Source organism: Wyeomyia smithii, chromosome 2 (genome assembly GCF_029784165.1).
Source record: "Wyeomyia smithii strain HCP4-BCI-WySm-NY-G18 chromosome 2, ASM2978416v1, whole genome shotgun sequence".
NCBI classification, from domain to species: Eukaryota; Metazoa; Arthropoda; class Insecta; order Diptera; family Culicidae; genus Wyeomyia; species Wyeomyia smithii.
The window spans coordinates 135246916-135260187 of NC_073695.1; the positions used below are offsets into that span (position 1 = coordinate 135246916).

The 13272-nt window shown below is 38.6% G+C and overlaps 1 protein-coding gene across 1 annotated transcript in view; it reads right to left on the bottom strand.

Annotated features, from left to right (window-relative positions):
* Nucleotides 1–1900: 1900 nt before the first annotated feature.
* Nucleotides 1901–13272, bottom strand: part of LOC129719477 (60S ribosomal protein L22-like) — a 36258-nt gene continuing 24886 nt past the window's right edge. Inside the window, exon 3 of the mRNA XM_055670837.1 lies at nt 1901–2216. Coding sequence (XP_055526812.1) covers nt 1950–2216 — 267 coding nt within the window. The 3' untranslated portion in view covers nt 1901–1949. The remainder of the gene's footprint in view (nt 2217–13272) is intronic.

Genomic DNA, 13272 nt, shown 5'->3' on the forward strand with positions numbered 1-13272 from the left:
TGTTTTGTCGTTACCAGGAAATGATACAAAAAAATAACATCCAATTCAATTCAACTTACTCTACGCTTTCATGAAATGAAATTCGCTATGAATGTACCGACACTTTACACACAACATCTTAAGGGCATTTTGTTCACAATTGAAATAATCTGTAAAAGTCAAGAACAGTAATAGGATTGCCCGAAAGTAAACAAAGTTACCTGTACCTGGCAAACTCATCTCTTCGATTTGCGAATGTCAAACGACCATCTCTTCTGTAGGCGAGAGCCGACTGTTATTGTACATCAACGTGCGAAAGCCTACTGCGACCAGGACTATGCTATCGCTGTCAAATCTCATATATTTGCTGCGTACCCAACATCTCAACGGTCTGCGGTTCGCCTGACAGATACGAGAAAAGTCCAAAAAATTCCATTTAACTTGAAATGGTTGCCGGAAGAACTCTTCACTCTCACATAAGCAAGGGATAGCATGATGTCATCCCCTTGACTGCGATCGAGCCTTTGGCATCCCTATACCGAGTAACAGTGAATGACAATGAACTCATGTCCTGGGCTCAAATTGATTTGTGCCCGCTGTCAGCAGTAAGATGAAGATGTATGAAAAGAAGCGGTGGTATGCTATCTCGTTTTTACATATTTTGAGATGTTAGCCCTTGAAACATGGCGTGATGCCAAAGGGGTGGAGAAATCACATGAGAGTGTTGACCGTTTACAAGCCTGGAACGGAGCAGTGCATTTCCATTTCAAGATGGCGCGTGTCAAAGTGTTGCGAGATTTCATATCGGCAACTGGAAAGACTAATGCTCTACAGCTACGTTATAGATGGTCAGGTAAATGAACGATGTGATGAATCAGAGATCTTGTCGTGCTGCTGGACTACCAACTCTCATTCAAGTTACACTATTCTGCTATCGACAAAGCCAATCGTCAACTAGGATTTGTTATGAAAATGGCAAACGACTTCAGTGATCTAACCCGCTTACGTGCTTTTTATTGCTCGCCAGTTCGATCAATACTAGAATTTGCATCGTTCGTTTGGTCACTATATGAAACTCCGGAAATCCAAAATCGAACCTATCCGTCGTGTTAAGAAAACATGACGTAATCCTTATGATCTGCCAACCTACGAACATCGATGTCCCCTGCTAGGAATAGAGCCGCTTGAGACTCGTCGAGATAGTTCCAGCTTTCTAGGGCGAATGAGAATATATCGTCAGTTAAATTCAATACTGGCACATCTCAAAATTCATAGTTTCGAGAAAAACGCGTTTGAAAATTTGCGTCGAAAATTTCTTTTTTAATTTTCGTGGAAAATTCGAATTGTAAGACTTCCCTTTTTTATTGAACTTATTTGGGTCTATCATGTGTATGGAATAAGCAAGTTATGAGAGTTGTAACCTCATATTTTCGCCCTTTTAGGGATATTTTAAATTTGTGCAATAAAGGCACATCTACTTATATTTCTGGAAATGTGAATTTTGAATTGTGGGATTAAATTGTATAGTATTTGGCAACGTTTGCCATCAATAACTCAAAACTGCAAAATTTTGAGTTGTGCCAGTATTGAGTTCAACTGACGATATGCCCCCGAAGGAGTACTGCGTCCGCGACAACTTATTCTGCCAAAACGAAGCAATGCCGTATATGGTAACAGCGATTCAGTGAACACTAAACTCATATGATTTCAAGAAAGTTATCACATCTACGACTTGTATCTTGTGACAGTTTTAGGTAACGCTTACGCTCTATATTTTATTTTGGACTGAATTTTTTTTCCAATTTCATTAAGACCACGATGTCAGACAAGAATGAATAAATAAATGTTAAATATTAAATGGTAAGTATAGAAAGTTCACGAAAAAGTTGGATTGTTCTTTAGCATAAAATGAAACAAAGAATTAATTAGTAGAAATTTGTTGTAATTTCTTCGACATCAAGTCGTCGCTTCTATTCATTTTCCTCTTCTTCGTCATCATTTGAACTGATTCTAAAATAGCGCAGTTCATATAGGTCTTTGTCGTTGGATACGACACGGATCCAATCACGTAGACTGTTTTTCTTCAAATACTTCTTAGTTAAATATTTCAAGTACCGCTTAGAATAATGGACATCAGAGTTGATATAAACTCTCATTTTCTGCCGTTCAAACGTCACATTATTGCCTAGATTTCCAATCTTTCCGTTTACCTTAAAGCGCTCCTTGAGATACTTTTCCTGAAAGAAAAATGAAATAATTAATAAAAGGGTTAAAAAAATAAACAGAAAATAACAGAGTGGCAGTTCAATTTCAAAAAATTAATTTTCCGATATTTTCTGGTGTTTAGCAATTTTTTCCCTGACTATTCAAGTTTGTTCAAAACTGATGCCAAATGCAAACTGAAACTGAACATTGACATGTTGCTTAGGTAGACTGCCCGTATTTGCACTATTTTCGTTTGTTATACTGCCGATACCCGGATAACTGTCCCATAATGAAAAACAACATGTTGAGAAAACGGCGATTTAATGTTATCCGTGAATTTTCGGATTTCCAGCAATTACATTCAGAACCAATGACCATAACAGTTTCATGGCACCACAAGTTTATCGTTGAGAACAAAAAACCATGGATGGAATTGGTTTTACGTTATATGTTCAGTCCAACCTGTTCGAACTGAAGCGACAGAGTGGCAGCGAGCGAACGCTTTATATCCACTAATTGCGTCGCAGTAGGTAAACAGCGGTGTGAGATTCAGCCCCGCCCCTTTGTATACTTTAGCACTGCGGAATGATATAAAAGAGCAACAGATGCGGCAGCATTTATTAGTATTTTTCCAACCGCGATACGATAAACAGTAGAATGCAGACAGTGAAAGGAGAACAATAGCAGCAATAATAGTAGCTGCAGTAGCAGTAGCATCGGTGGGCAAAAGTTGCGTCACCGCGAAGAACTTTAACGCGAAGAATAGATATTAAGAATAAGAAGAAGAGAAAAATGAATAAATTCGTGTAAACAGTAGTTCTGTGTTTGCACCCGACCGCCGAACATTCTGTCCTCCGTCTCCACCCGTAAGAGTTAATTGAAATTGAAGAGTTTTTTGAGAGTCTTTTTCAAGGCTCATATCTTCGAGTTTGATTGCTGCTAGCCAAGTGGGCTAGTCCAGGCCAATCACGTCGCGGCTTCATGAGGCGAAGCCGATCAAAGGAGTCCGGCCAATCTAATTGCCCTCCTGGGAAGGAACGAAAGGGTCCTGCTCCCATCCGGCTTGGTTCCCGCTGGGAACGCAAGCAACGTTTACCGACCGGCGCAGTCACAATCCACTGCAGCCCCAACATTATATAACTTGAAAAAAAAAAAAGACAAAATGGGACAAAATATGCGGGTACATTTCAAAAGTACCCGCATATTTTGTCCCATCACATATAAATACAACCAGTAACCGGCGGTATCATTGGCAACGTAGATTGTATTACAGAAAAACAACATTAGTCTAGTTAATTAAATGACATACATCTACGGCCGAAATTCGTTGGTTGGAACACAATTGCCACCCAACTAGCGAATCGTGTTCGTTAGTTGGATGAACTGACAACTGGGCAAGTTTTTCAAAGGGGAGCGCCGATTGTTTGTTTTCTTCCAGCTTTGGAAAATTTCCAAATTTTATTGCGGTAAAACTATGTAAAAGAAAATGAACTTTGCTCATCTGTCTTGCTGCTGTAATAAATATTTTATGTATGTGGAACTAAAAACTGGAGATATCCAGGAGGAACTGGAGGGTCGGCAACGCTGCACATCACTCTGCTTCTTGCCTGAAAAATGGAGGATCGCTACGCTGTATGTTTCCGGTGAAGGCGTTGAAGAAATAAAAGAACAAACAACCGAACAGAAAACCTCTAAATTACACACAAAATGTTGGTATTTTATAACATGTACTTTTCAAATTACGCGATTGATTATGCCAGAGATGATCTGCATGAAGTGTCCAGTTAACAGCGCTGAGAAACAAACTTATTAGTGCTGAATGGATTAAGCGTAATAACTAAACATGTTTACAAATTTTTTACAACAATAAATAATATAATTTTATTTTAGAAATATTCTTTTCACTTTTCGGACCCCTGAAATGCATTTGAATGACGTTGAATTCTGACATAAGAGTGCTTTTTAGTTGGGTGACAGCCCACTAGCGAACACCCAACTAACGAACCTCCAACGAGCGAATCATCACTGTATATGCCTAAAACAATTCGATATACACTAATCTGGAGCAAAATTATATACACTGAAGTCGCTTTCTACGCGTGGGATACGTGCCGCGTAAAAAAACGCGTAAATTCCGGAATCCGCGTAAAAAACCGCGTATATTCCGGAATCCGCGTAAAAAAAACCGCGTAAATTCCGGAATCCGCGTAAAAAAACCGCGTAGGTAAATTCCGGAATCCGCGTAAAAAAACCATCGTTAATTTTGCATTCCGAGTGAAGGGAAACCGAAATCCGGGCAAAAAAACAACGCGTAAATTCCGGAATTCGCGTAAAAAAACCGCGTAAATTCCGGAATCCGCGTAAAAAAACCCGCATGAAAAAACCGCGTAAAAAGCGACCTTAGTGTATTCGAAGTTTGTACCACTATGCAGTGGGACTGTATTGCGAGTGCTTTCAATATGGGACAAAAACAACTTAGTTTTTTTCCATGTTTTTCCATACAAAAGTTTAAATTTTAATTTTTTTCCAGAAAATATGATAACAATTATGTCGATTCCCGATGATAACTCAAAAGTGACCAAAATCAGTATGGGACAGTTATGCGGGTACCGGCAGTATAGGCACCTATTAAAACTCACAGAATAGGTACAAGAATAAAAAAACATTAAAAAGTTATGATGTAAGGAACCTGAAAAGTGTTGAAAATCGCCCCGTTTGGCGGTACTCATTACATCCCGTTTGGTGTTGATGTTTTTCGAAGAAAAATACTATTTATTTTCCTTTATGCTAGTTGTGTTGATTTAGGGGTGTGCGAAACTGGCTTTTTGGTGTCGAAACGAAACGAAACGATATTTATGTATTTGTATTTGTGAGGTATAGAAGGAGGCCAAGGGCCGGGTCACTGGTGTTATGAGGCACCATTCATGCTATACCAGTGATAAGAGGATTGGCATCACAGCCTCAGTAACCAGCTGGTCAATTAAATTCTGTGTAATTAACTAAAATAATCCTGGGCAAGTTGCAAAAATACTGTCTTGTTAGTGTAGCATATTGGCAAGACCATTGAGTTATAACTAGTCAATTAACTGCCGAAGGATAAGGAAAGGCAAGGATCTCTGAAGGTTAAGTGTGTAAGTGTGAGTGCGTGTGTGTGTAAATGTATGTGCATCTGTTTGTTTGTTGAGTTTACTATGCTGAAAAATAATGATGATTATAATAAAAATAATGATAATAACAATAATAAGCGAATTAATTATAATAACAATAATAAAAATAAAAACAGAACATATAACAATATATGCTAGTCAATAAACAAAAACAAACATGATAAAATAATACTTTGCTTTGGAACGAAGTGGTTCCTTGATCAAATTTCGCTGTGTTGGTGAATTCAACACATATCTAGACATCTTAATTCGAAGTTTCATTAGGGGCCATCCACATACCACGTGGACAACTGGGGGGTATATGTAATGTCCACGGTACATTTTTTCCCTTGTAGAAGACTGAACCACTGCGACCATCGTTTGATCTATTGTGGTATGCTTCACCTTACTCTAAGTGCGTACGAGCAGGTACATAACTATTTGGCGAGTTGATGTCCTTGCTACATTGCACATTTATCCCAGTTAGGCAATGCACTTCGTATGAAGTTTATTACCTCACCAGGACTTTCCCTCCAAATTTCGGTAGGTTAAATGTGTCCCTTAACAAAGATACGCAATCTGCGTTGTATTAATACTCGGCATTCGCAGAGTAGATGTTCTGAGGTTTCGCTTTCGATGCCACACAGGCGACATTTATCATCAAGTTTGCCTATCTTCTTGAGATGATACTTACTCGGACAGTGGCCTGTAATAAGACCTGTGAATGTCCTCAAGTCTTTCTTATTTAATCTGAGCAGCACGAGGCTCTTCTCCGCTTACGACATCCCAGTTTCTTTGATGGTCGCTTTCTCCCATTCACCGAGCTCAGCTTTTAGAGCGCTCGGGGAGACTCCACAGAAAGGTTCTGGGCCAACAAAGTTAGTAGATGACCCTTGTCTGGCTAGTAAGTCGGCCTTCTCGTTTCCTTCGATTCCACAATGACCAGGAACCCAGTATAAGTTCACCTGGTTTTCAGAGCTAACTTTCTGAGCGACAGGATGCATTCCCACACTAGTTTAGAGTGGCAGAAAGGAGAATTCAGGGCTTTAAGTGCTGCCTGACTATCACAGAAAATGCATATATTTGCGTGTCGATAATTTCTTTCCAGACACGTATTCGTGCATTTTATTATCGCGTATATATCCGTCTGGAATACTGTTGGCCAGTGTCCCATGGGAAAAATTTACTATGTCCACGGTACATACAAAAGAAAAAAAAATTTTATGTGCAGTTGTCCACGATAGGGGGGGCTCAAAATCGTTTCAAATCTTTCCACGTGGTATGTGGATATGTGGATGGCCCCCTATGAAACTCGGAATAAAATCGTGAAAGTTATTGAAAAAACCAAAAAGGGAAAGAGAAAAAGAATGTATATATGAACGATGTAGTCTATAAAAAAAACCACGTACACGTTTACTAAATAATCTATCTATACCTATAACAATGCAGTCCGCCCTGTCTGATCCATATAGGTTCGGAAACTACCGAACCGCTCGACGTGAAAATTTGTATATAGGGGTTTTAGGGGCCGAGAAAGGTTCCTATGATGGTTTGAGACCCCTCCCTCTTCTGAAAGGGAGGGGTTCCACACAAATGAAACACAAATTTCTGCACATCTCGAGAACTAACCAAGTAAATGTAACCAAATTTGGTAGGTGGATGCTTTTAGGGGTAACAAATATATCCATAATGGTTTGACACCCCTCCCTCTTCTATAAGGGAGGGGTCCCATACAAATGAAACTCAAATTTCGCACAGCTCGAGAACCAATCAAGCAAATATAACCAAATTTGGCAATTGAATGTTTTTAGGTGTAACAACTTACTTACTTTACTTTTACTATTTTGGCTAACGGACCGTTCACCGGTCCAGGGCCGAACGAATTAGAGATGTCCAGCTTCTTCTGTCTTGGGCAGCCTTTCTCCAGTCTCCCCGTAGATCGTGCATCTTCTTCCACCGCGTGCGAGGCCTACCACGGAGTCGACGGCCTCTTCCTGGTTCTCTACTGAAGATAGTTTTGGCGGCTCTCTCGTCAGGCATCCTGGCTACATGTCCAGCCCACTGAAGCCTGCCTCGCTGTATTACCTTCATTATATCAGCATTTTTGTATACCTGGTACAACTCGTGATTCATGCGTCTGCGCCACACTCCATCTTCCAGTTTACCGCCAAGTATCGATCGCAGAACTTTACGCTCAAAAACTCCGATCACTCGTCGATCAGCTTCCTTCAGCGTCCATGCGTCATGTCCGTAAAGGGACACCGGGAGTATCACCGTCCTATACAGCGCTAGTTTTATGCGAGTTTGAAACTACGGGACCTTAGCTGGTTACGCAGTCCGTAGAAAGCCCTGTTTGCAGCTGCAACTCGTCGTTTCACTTCACGGCTCATATCGTTGTTACATGTCACATTAGGTGTAACAAACATGTCCATAATGTTTCGACACCCTTCCTTCTTTTGGCATATCTCCAAATACAATTTTGAAATCCACGATGGCGACTTCCGGTTTCTGAAAAACAGCGGCAAATTATCAAGTACCACCCAATATGGGTATTTCCGGTATTGTTATGATGTACTGAAGCCACAAATCGACCTCAGACAACATTTCGAATTGTAAGATGGCGAATTCCGGTGTCTGGGAAACAGACGAAAATGACCAAATACCACCCAATTTGAGTGTTTCTTTAACCAGATTGACGCTCAGAGGCCAGAAATTGTTTCCAAATGCCATTTTAAAATCCAAGATGGCGACTTTCGGTTTCTAAAAACAGCGGCAAATGACCAGATACCACCCAATATGGGTATTTTCGGAATTGTTATGATGCACTGAAGCCACAAATCGACCTATCGACCTCAGACATAATTTTGAATTGTAAGATAGCGACTTCCGGTGTCTGGGAAACAGACGAAAATGACCAAATAACACCCAATTTGAGTGTTTCTTTAACCAGATTGACACTCAGAGGCCAGAAATTGTTTCCAAATGCTATTTTGAAATCCAAGATGGCGACTTCCGGTTTCTAAAAACAGCGGCAAATGACCAGATACCACCCAATATAGGTATTTTCGGAATTGTTATGATGCACTGAAGCCACAAATCGACCTATCGACCTGAGACAACATTTTGAATTGTAAGATGGCGACTTCCGGTGTCTGGGAAACAGCCGAAAATGCCTAAATATCACTCAATATGAGTTTCTTTAACCAGAATGACGCTCAGAAGCCAAAAACCAAAAGTCGAGGATGTTGTCATTCCGATAAAACCAATCGTTTCAAACGATACAAACAAATCAAATCAAACATCATCAAATTCATTGATTCCTTGAATGAATTTGAAATGTTTAAAATTATTAAATTAAACACTAAAATAGGCGGGACGAAGTTTGCCGGGTCAGCTAGTACTACATACAACAATACAACTTAGCACATGGAACTAACAGTAAAAAGCGAAGAATTTAATTTCACGTTTAACTACAGTCCATCCATGAATGCAGAAGGAATATTTTTTTTAATCTAATAAGTAACGAAGTCACAAAAGATCAAAAAATTGGTCGCAGTGATAAAATACCCAACACGGAAAAAAACGAAGTATCATGTGGGACTGTAATGCAATCATGGATATAGACAAGAAACAAGAAAAGAGCTTGCACTAAGTGGTCTGGTCCACGTGTGAGAAAAATTCTTTAGTGTTAATTGATATTGTTAAGAAACTTTCTCACAATCCACGGGAATGTCGTAATATTTATCAGTTTTTATGTTGATTTCTTCATTTACGAATTGACGAATTTGCATACCTGAGTGATATCTGATAGCAACCACGTTTACGAAATGTACAATTTTCATTTATTTCTCTAACTTTTATTAGCTAGGAAACGGGTTTTAGAAATTATAAAAATATGTTGCGTAATAAATCTGTCAGGAATGCAAATTCGTCGTTTACCATTAAATGAATTCTACGTGAAACTCACATGAAATGCATGCATCTACTGAATAAGTTTCAAAGGATAATTCATCTCACCAGGTCATGATGAACTCAAATGACAATCACGTAGAATCTACTAGTTAACGATAGTGGAAAATATTCACGTAACTTTTCCGGTAACTATAACGTGAAAAATATTTAGAATGTAGGCTAAATGTCTTCCAATCTGGCATCGCTGGGTGTGAGACGACCAACCAACTGCCTGACTCTTTCAGTACCTGAATAATGTCAGTGCTCATTATTCCGTGTAGAACAAGTGACATTTTGCTTCACAGCAGTGTTCACAGCAAGTGAACTTTGTTTTCCGTTTCGGTTTATGATTTCTTTTTAGTTGCGTACTAGCTACTAGAAGAAATTTCATTGCCTGATTCAGTGTCTGAATTTTACATGGGATTGAGATAGGAAAATGAATTCCTTTTAGAACTGCATACTACGCTTAAAGCGTGGTACGCAGTTGAAAAGAAAAGAGGTTCAGGAAATTTTGCCCTTTTTACCAAACGGAATTTTGACAGCTGAGAATGCTTCACAGTAACGATATCTGACGTGAGTGAGCGCATGATTTTTCCTTTTTTCTAGAACACTCGAACACACTTGTTTACCGCGATCTGGTGTGAGAGCAGGGATGCCAGGTGTTTTTTTCAAAAGTCTGGCCCGCGAAAAAATGTCTTCCTACCCGAAGCCCGAAGGCTGAAAAAACATTCCCGCAAATCGAAAACTGTCGAGCAAAAAAAAATACAGGTCACCACTAATGCACTAATGCAAAATTCGGGTCGTTCACATATTTTTCAATGTCTTCACATGTTTTCTCCAATGTCTTCACGTTGTCGTCACAAAAATGAATGTCTTCATCGTACAATCAAAATATTTTTCACGTTATTGTTACGTGAAAGTTCCTATACTTGTTCATTTCCTGTCATTTTGCATGATTTATGTGACAAACATAACATCTACGTGAAAATCTCATGCATACCATGGTTAACCACGTACCATCTACGTGAACTTAACAACGTCAAACAGGATGTATCGCGTGAATTCTATGAGCGAAATGAACCAGAAATCAAAATGGCGAAGCTGTGGTCTGATTCTGAACATAGAACAGAATTTCTGGATGACTTGCAAATAAGTGAATTTTCGAAAAATCCTAATAAACTCGAGACTTGAGCTTAAAGGTTTCACACAGCTTCAGTTCAAAGGTGGAAGAGTTACCTGAACGAAAACAGCAACAGCGGATAATAACAATCCCCGGGAAAGTCGTGAACGAAAACAGCTACAGCGGATAATAACAATCCCCGGGAAAAGATCAAATAAAGAATTATTCAAGTGGTATCCTGAAAAAAATTTTAGGAAGAATTTGAAATGGACGACGAATCCAATGCACCATGTATTTCAACAAAAACAACTTCATAATCTAACACAGTAGGTCCTAAATAGAAAGTTTCTGGTGACAAACTTACCAATTTGTTGGATTTTCACCAGATTAAAAATGAATTTCCTAAAGACGTTTTAATTTCGCGGTTTGTTTACATGAAGATTAACCCAAAATGGATATAGTACACTTCTAGCAGTCCTAGAAAAAACTGAAGTGTTCTAAGACTCCATTAGAACTTAAATAAGGTAAGTCTTTAAGCCAAATTTAAGAACAATATTCTTAGTGCAGCGAAAAAAAATATTTTGTTGGTGGCAATATACTTGCCACCATGCCTGGTTTTGCTCTTTAGCTCTTTGAATGCTCATTAGGCTATATTTTGTCAAGGAGGCAGAATTCGAACAAATCATATATGAAGCACTTGTCTATCTTTACAATTTGTCTGAACATTGTAATGCTGAAATTGGTATAGTTCCATAGCCAGAGTTTATTTTTTCGTAGGTACCAAAAGAGAAGCTCTTCCGGTTTTACAAGCTTGGCCTGACGCTGTACCTATGGCAATTTAAACAATACAATGTTTGGACAAATTGTAGAGATAGAGTATCCCTACAAGTGCTTCATTTATGACCTGTTCGAATTCTGCCTCCTTGACAAAATACAGCCTAATGAGCATTCAAAGAACAAAAGAGCGAAACCAAGCATGGTTGCCACTGCCTTGTAAAGGGTTAACAGTTTTTTCTACGAAAACCAGTTTTGCTATTTCTAACCTTAAATATACGTTTAAGATTTCCAGCGGCCGAATTCCGAGAACACGTTTCTTCGAAGAAAAGAAAATTTCTTCATTGAAAGTATATGAAGAAATTTTCTTCTCATCGAAGAAATGTGTGCTCGGAATTCGGCCGCAGGTGTATTTTTCGCTATGCTCCTTGAAATTTGTCATGTTATTTTTGTATTTGTATAATTTTAAGTCATGTTTTGCAATTATAAGCCTTCAGAATATTATTTCGTAAATCGTGAATTTAATTTGGACCCTACACATGGGTAGGAGACTTGACGGTGATTCGTCAAGCGTATTTCCAAACACAAATCTTAATTAGAAAAATTATAATATAAATAACATTATAATAATAACATAATAGTAACAATTTATTGAGATCAACACAAAAATTGCAATTCGCTTGTTTTTTTTTGATTACGCTTGACTTATCACACCGCCGGTTTTAGTTTCGCATGACCTAACAAACCTAATAACTGACGGGGTCTGTAGGGCTTAATCGAGGTTTATACTAACCCTAAACCCACTTCCCACTTCTCTGACAACTACTACTACTATTACTCTCATTATTATTATTTTTCTATATATACATGTGTGTATGCATATGTATGTCTTTTCACCCGTATGTTTTATTATAATTATTATTTTTTCCTCTCATTCAGCTGTTTTAACTGCGCGAATTTATTTGTTCCCAGTGTCAATCCCAGTTGCGATCTAATGTCAATTTTTTTATTCCACCCAGCTCACCCACTTTCGCTTGATTTTGACCCAGTATTGACCCGTTGTGATGCCCAAAGCGCACCGTAAACATGTCAGTTTCAATCCACCGCCGCACGTGCTTAGTTCATAAACAATTATCTAGCATCTCTTTCTTACTTGCGTTCTAAATCGTGATGCCACTTTTTTATTCTTGGGTGAACTTGCACTGACCCTCTGGAATAAAAATTCGCTCTAACTGCTGTCAGAACGATTCTATTTCGCTTTGATTCGACCTATTATTGTGCAGTTGGCACCCTAAAATGGATAGTTGCGCAGCGAATGTTGGGCCAGTTTTGGTACACCAATACATGAGCTTTGAATGTAGACAACTGCCTAGCATCTATTTAGATTACGTCGTGAGTCGCAGTATCGTTTCATTATTCCAGGTGTTGACACTGACCCAGTGGAGTGGATAAATTCGCTATCAGCAGTGTGGCCAGCAGATTTCCAATTTCAAATTCCCGGTTTTCCCGGTTAGAAATTGATGGTTTTCCCGGTTTTAAAACGCAAAATATTTAAGTTCAACCACGTTTATTCTTTGACAAAATAAATTTGTGAGAATTTTTTTTTAATATCATTATTTCATTTCAAAACTTGAAAAAGGGCTACTACTTCTACTTGCTGTTGGTTTTTCGACTTTTCATGACTGAGGAATGCAACTCGGCCGATTGTGTAAATCCCAAACGAGGTATTGTCTGGTATTATCTTGTGTCTAGTAGAAAGGGCACACTTGGGGCTTTTCGAAACATGTAACGTGCAGAAAATGTCATTCTCCAAAAATTTTCATTATTTCACTCAGCTAAAATCAAGATATAATTTAGAATCAATTTGTGCTTCATGTTTCAGAATATTTATATAGAATATTATATATATATTTTCACAAATTTGGAATTTAATTCAAAATTGTTTTAGCTGCTGTTGAGCTTCGGAAACGACAAATCTATGAAATCATTTCCTTGTTAATCATAAGGCCGTGAATCGAGAAAGAAAATCAAATCGCTTACAAAAAAAAAATTTAGATTTATTGAAAATATGATGCGAACTGTACGACTGTTGTACTC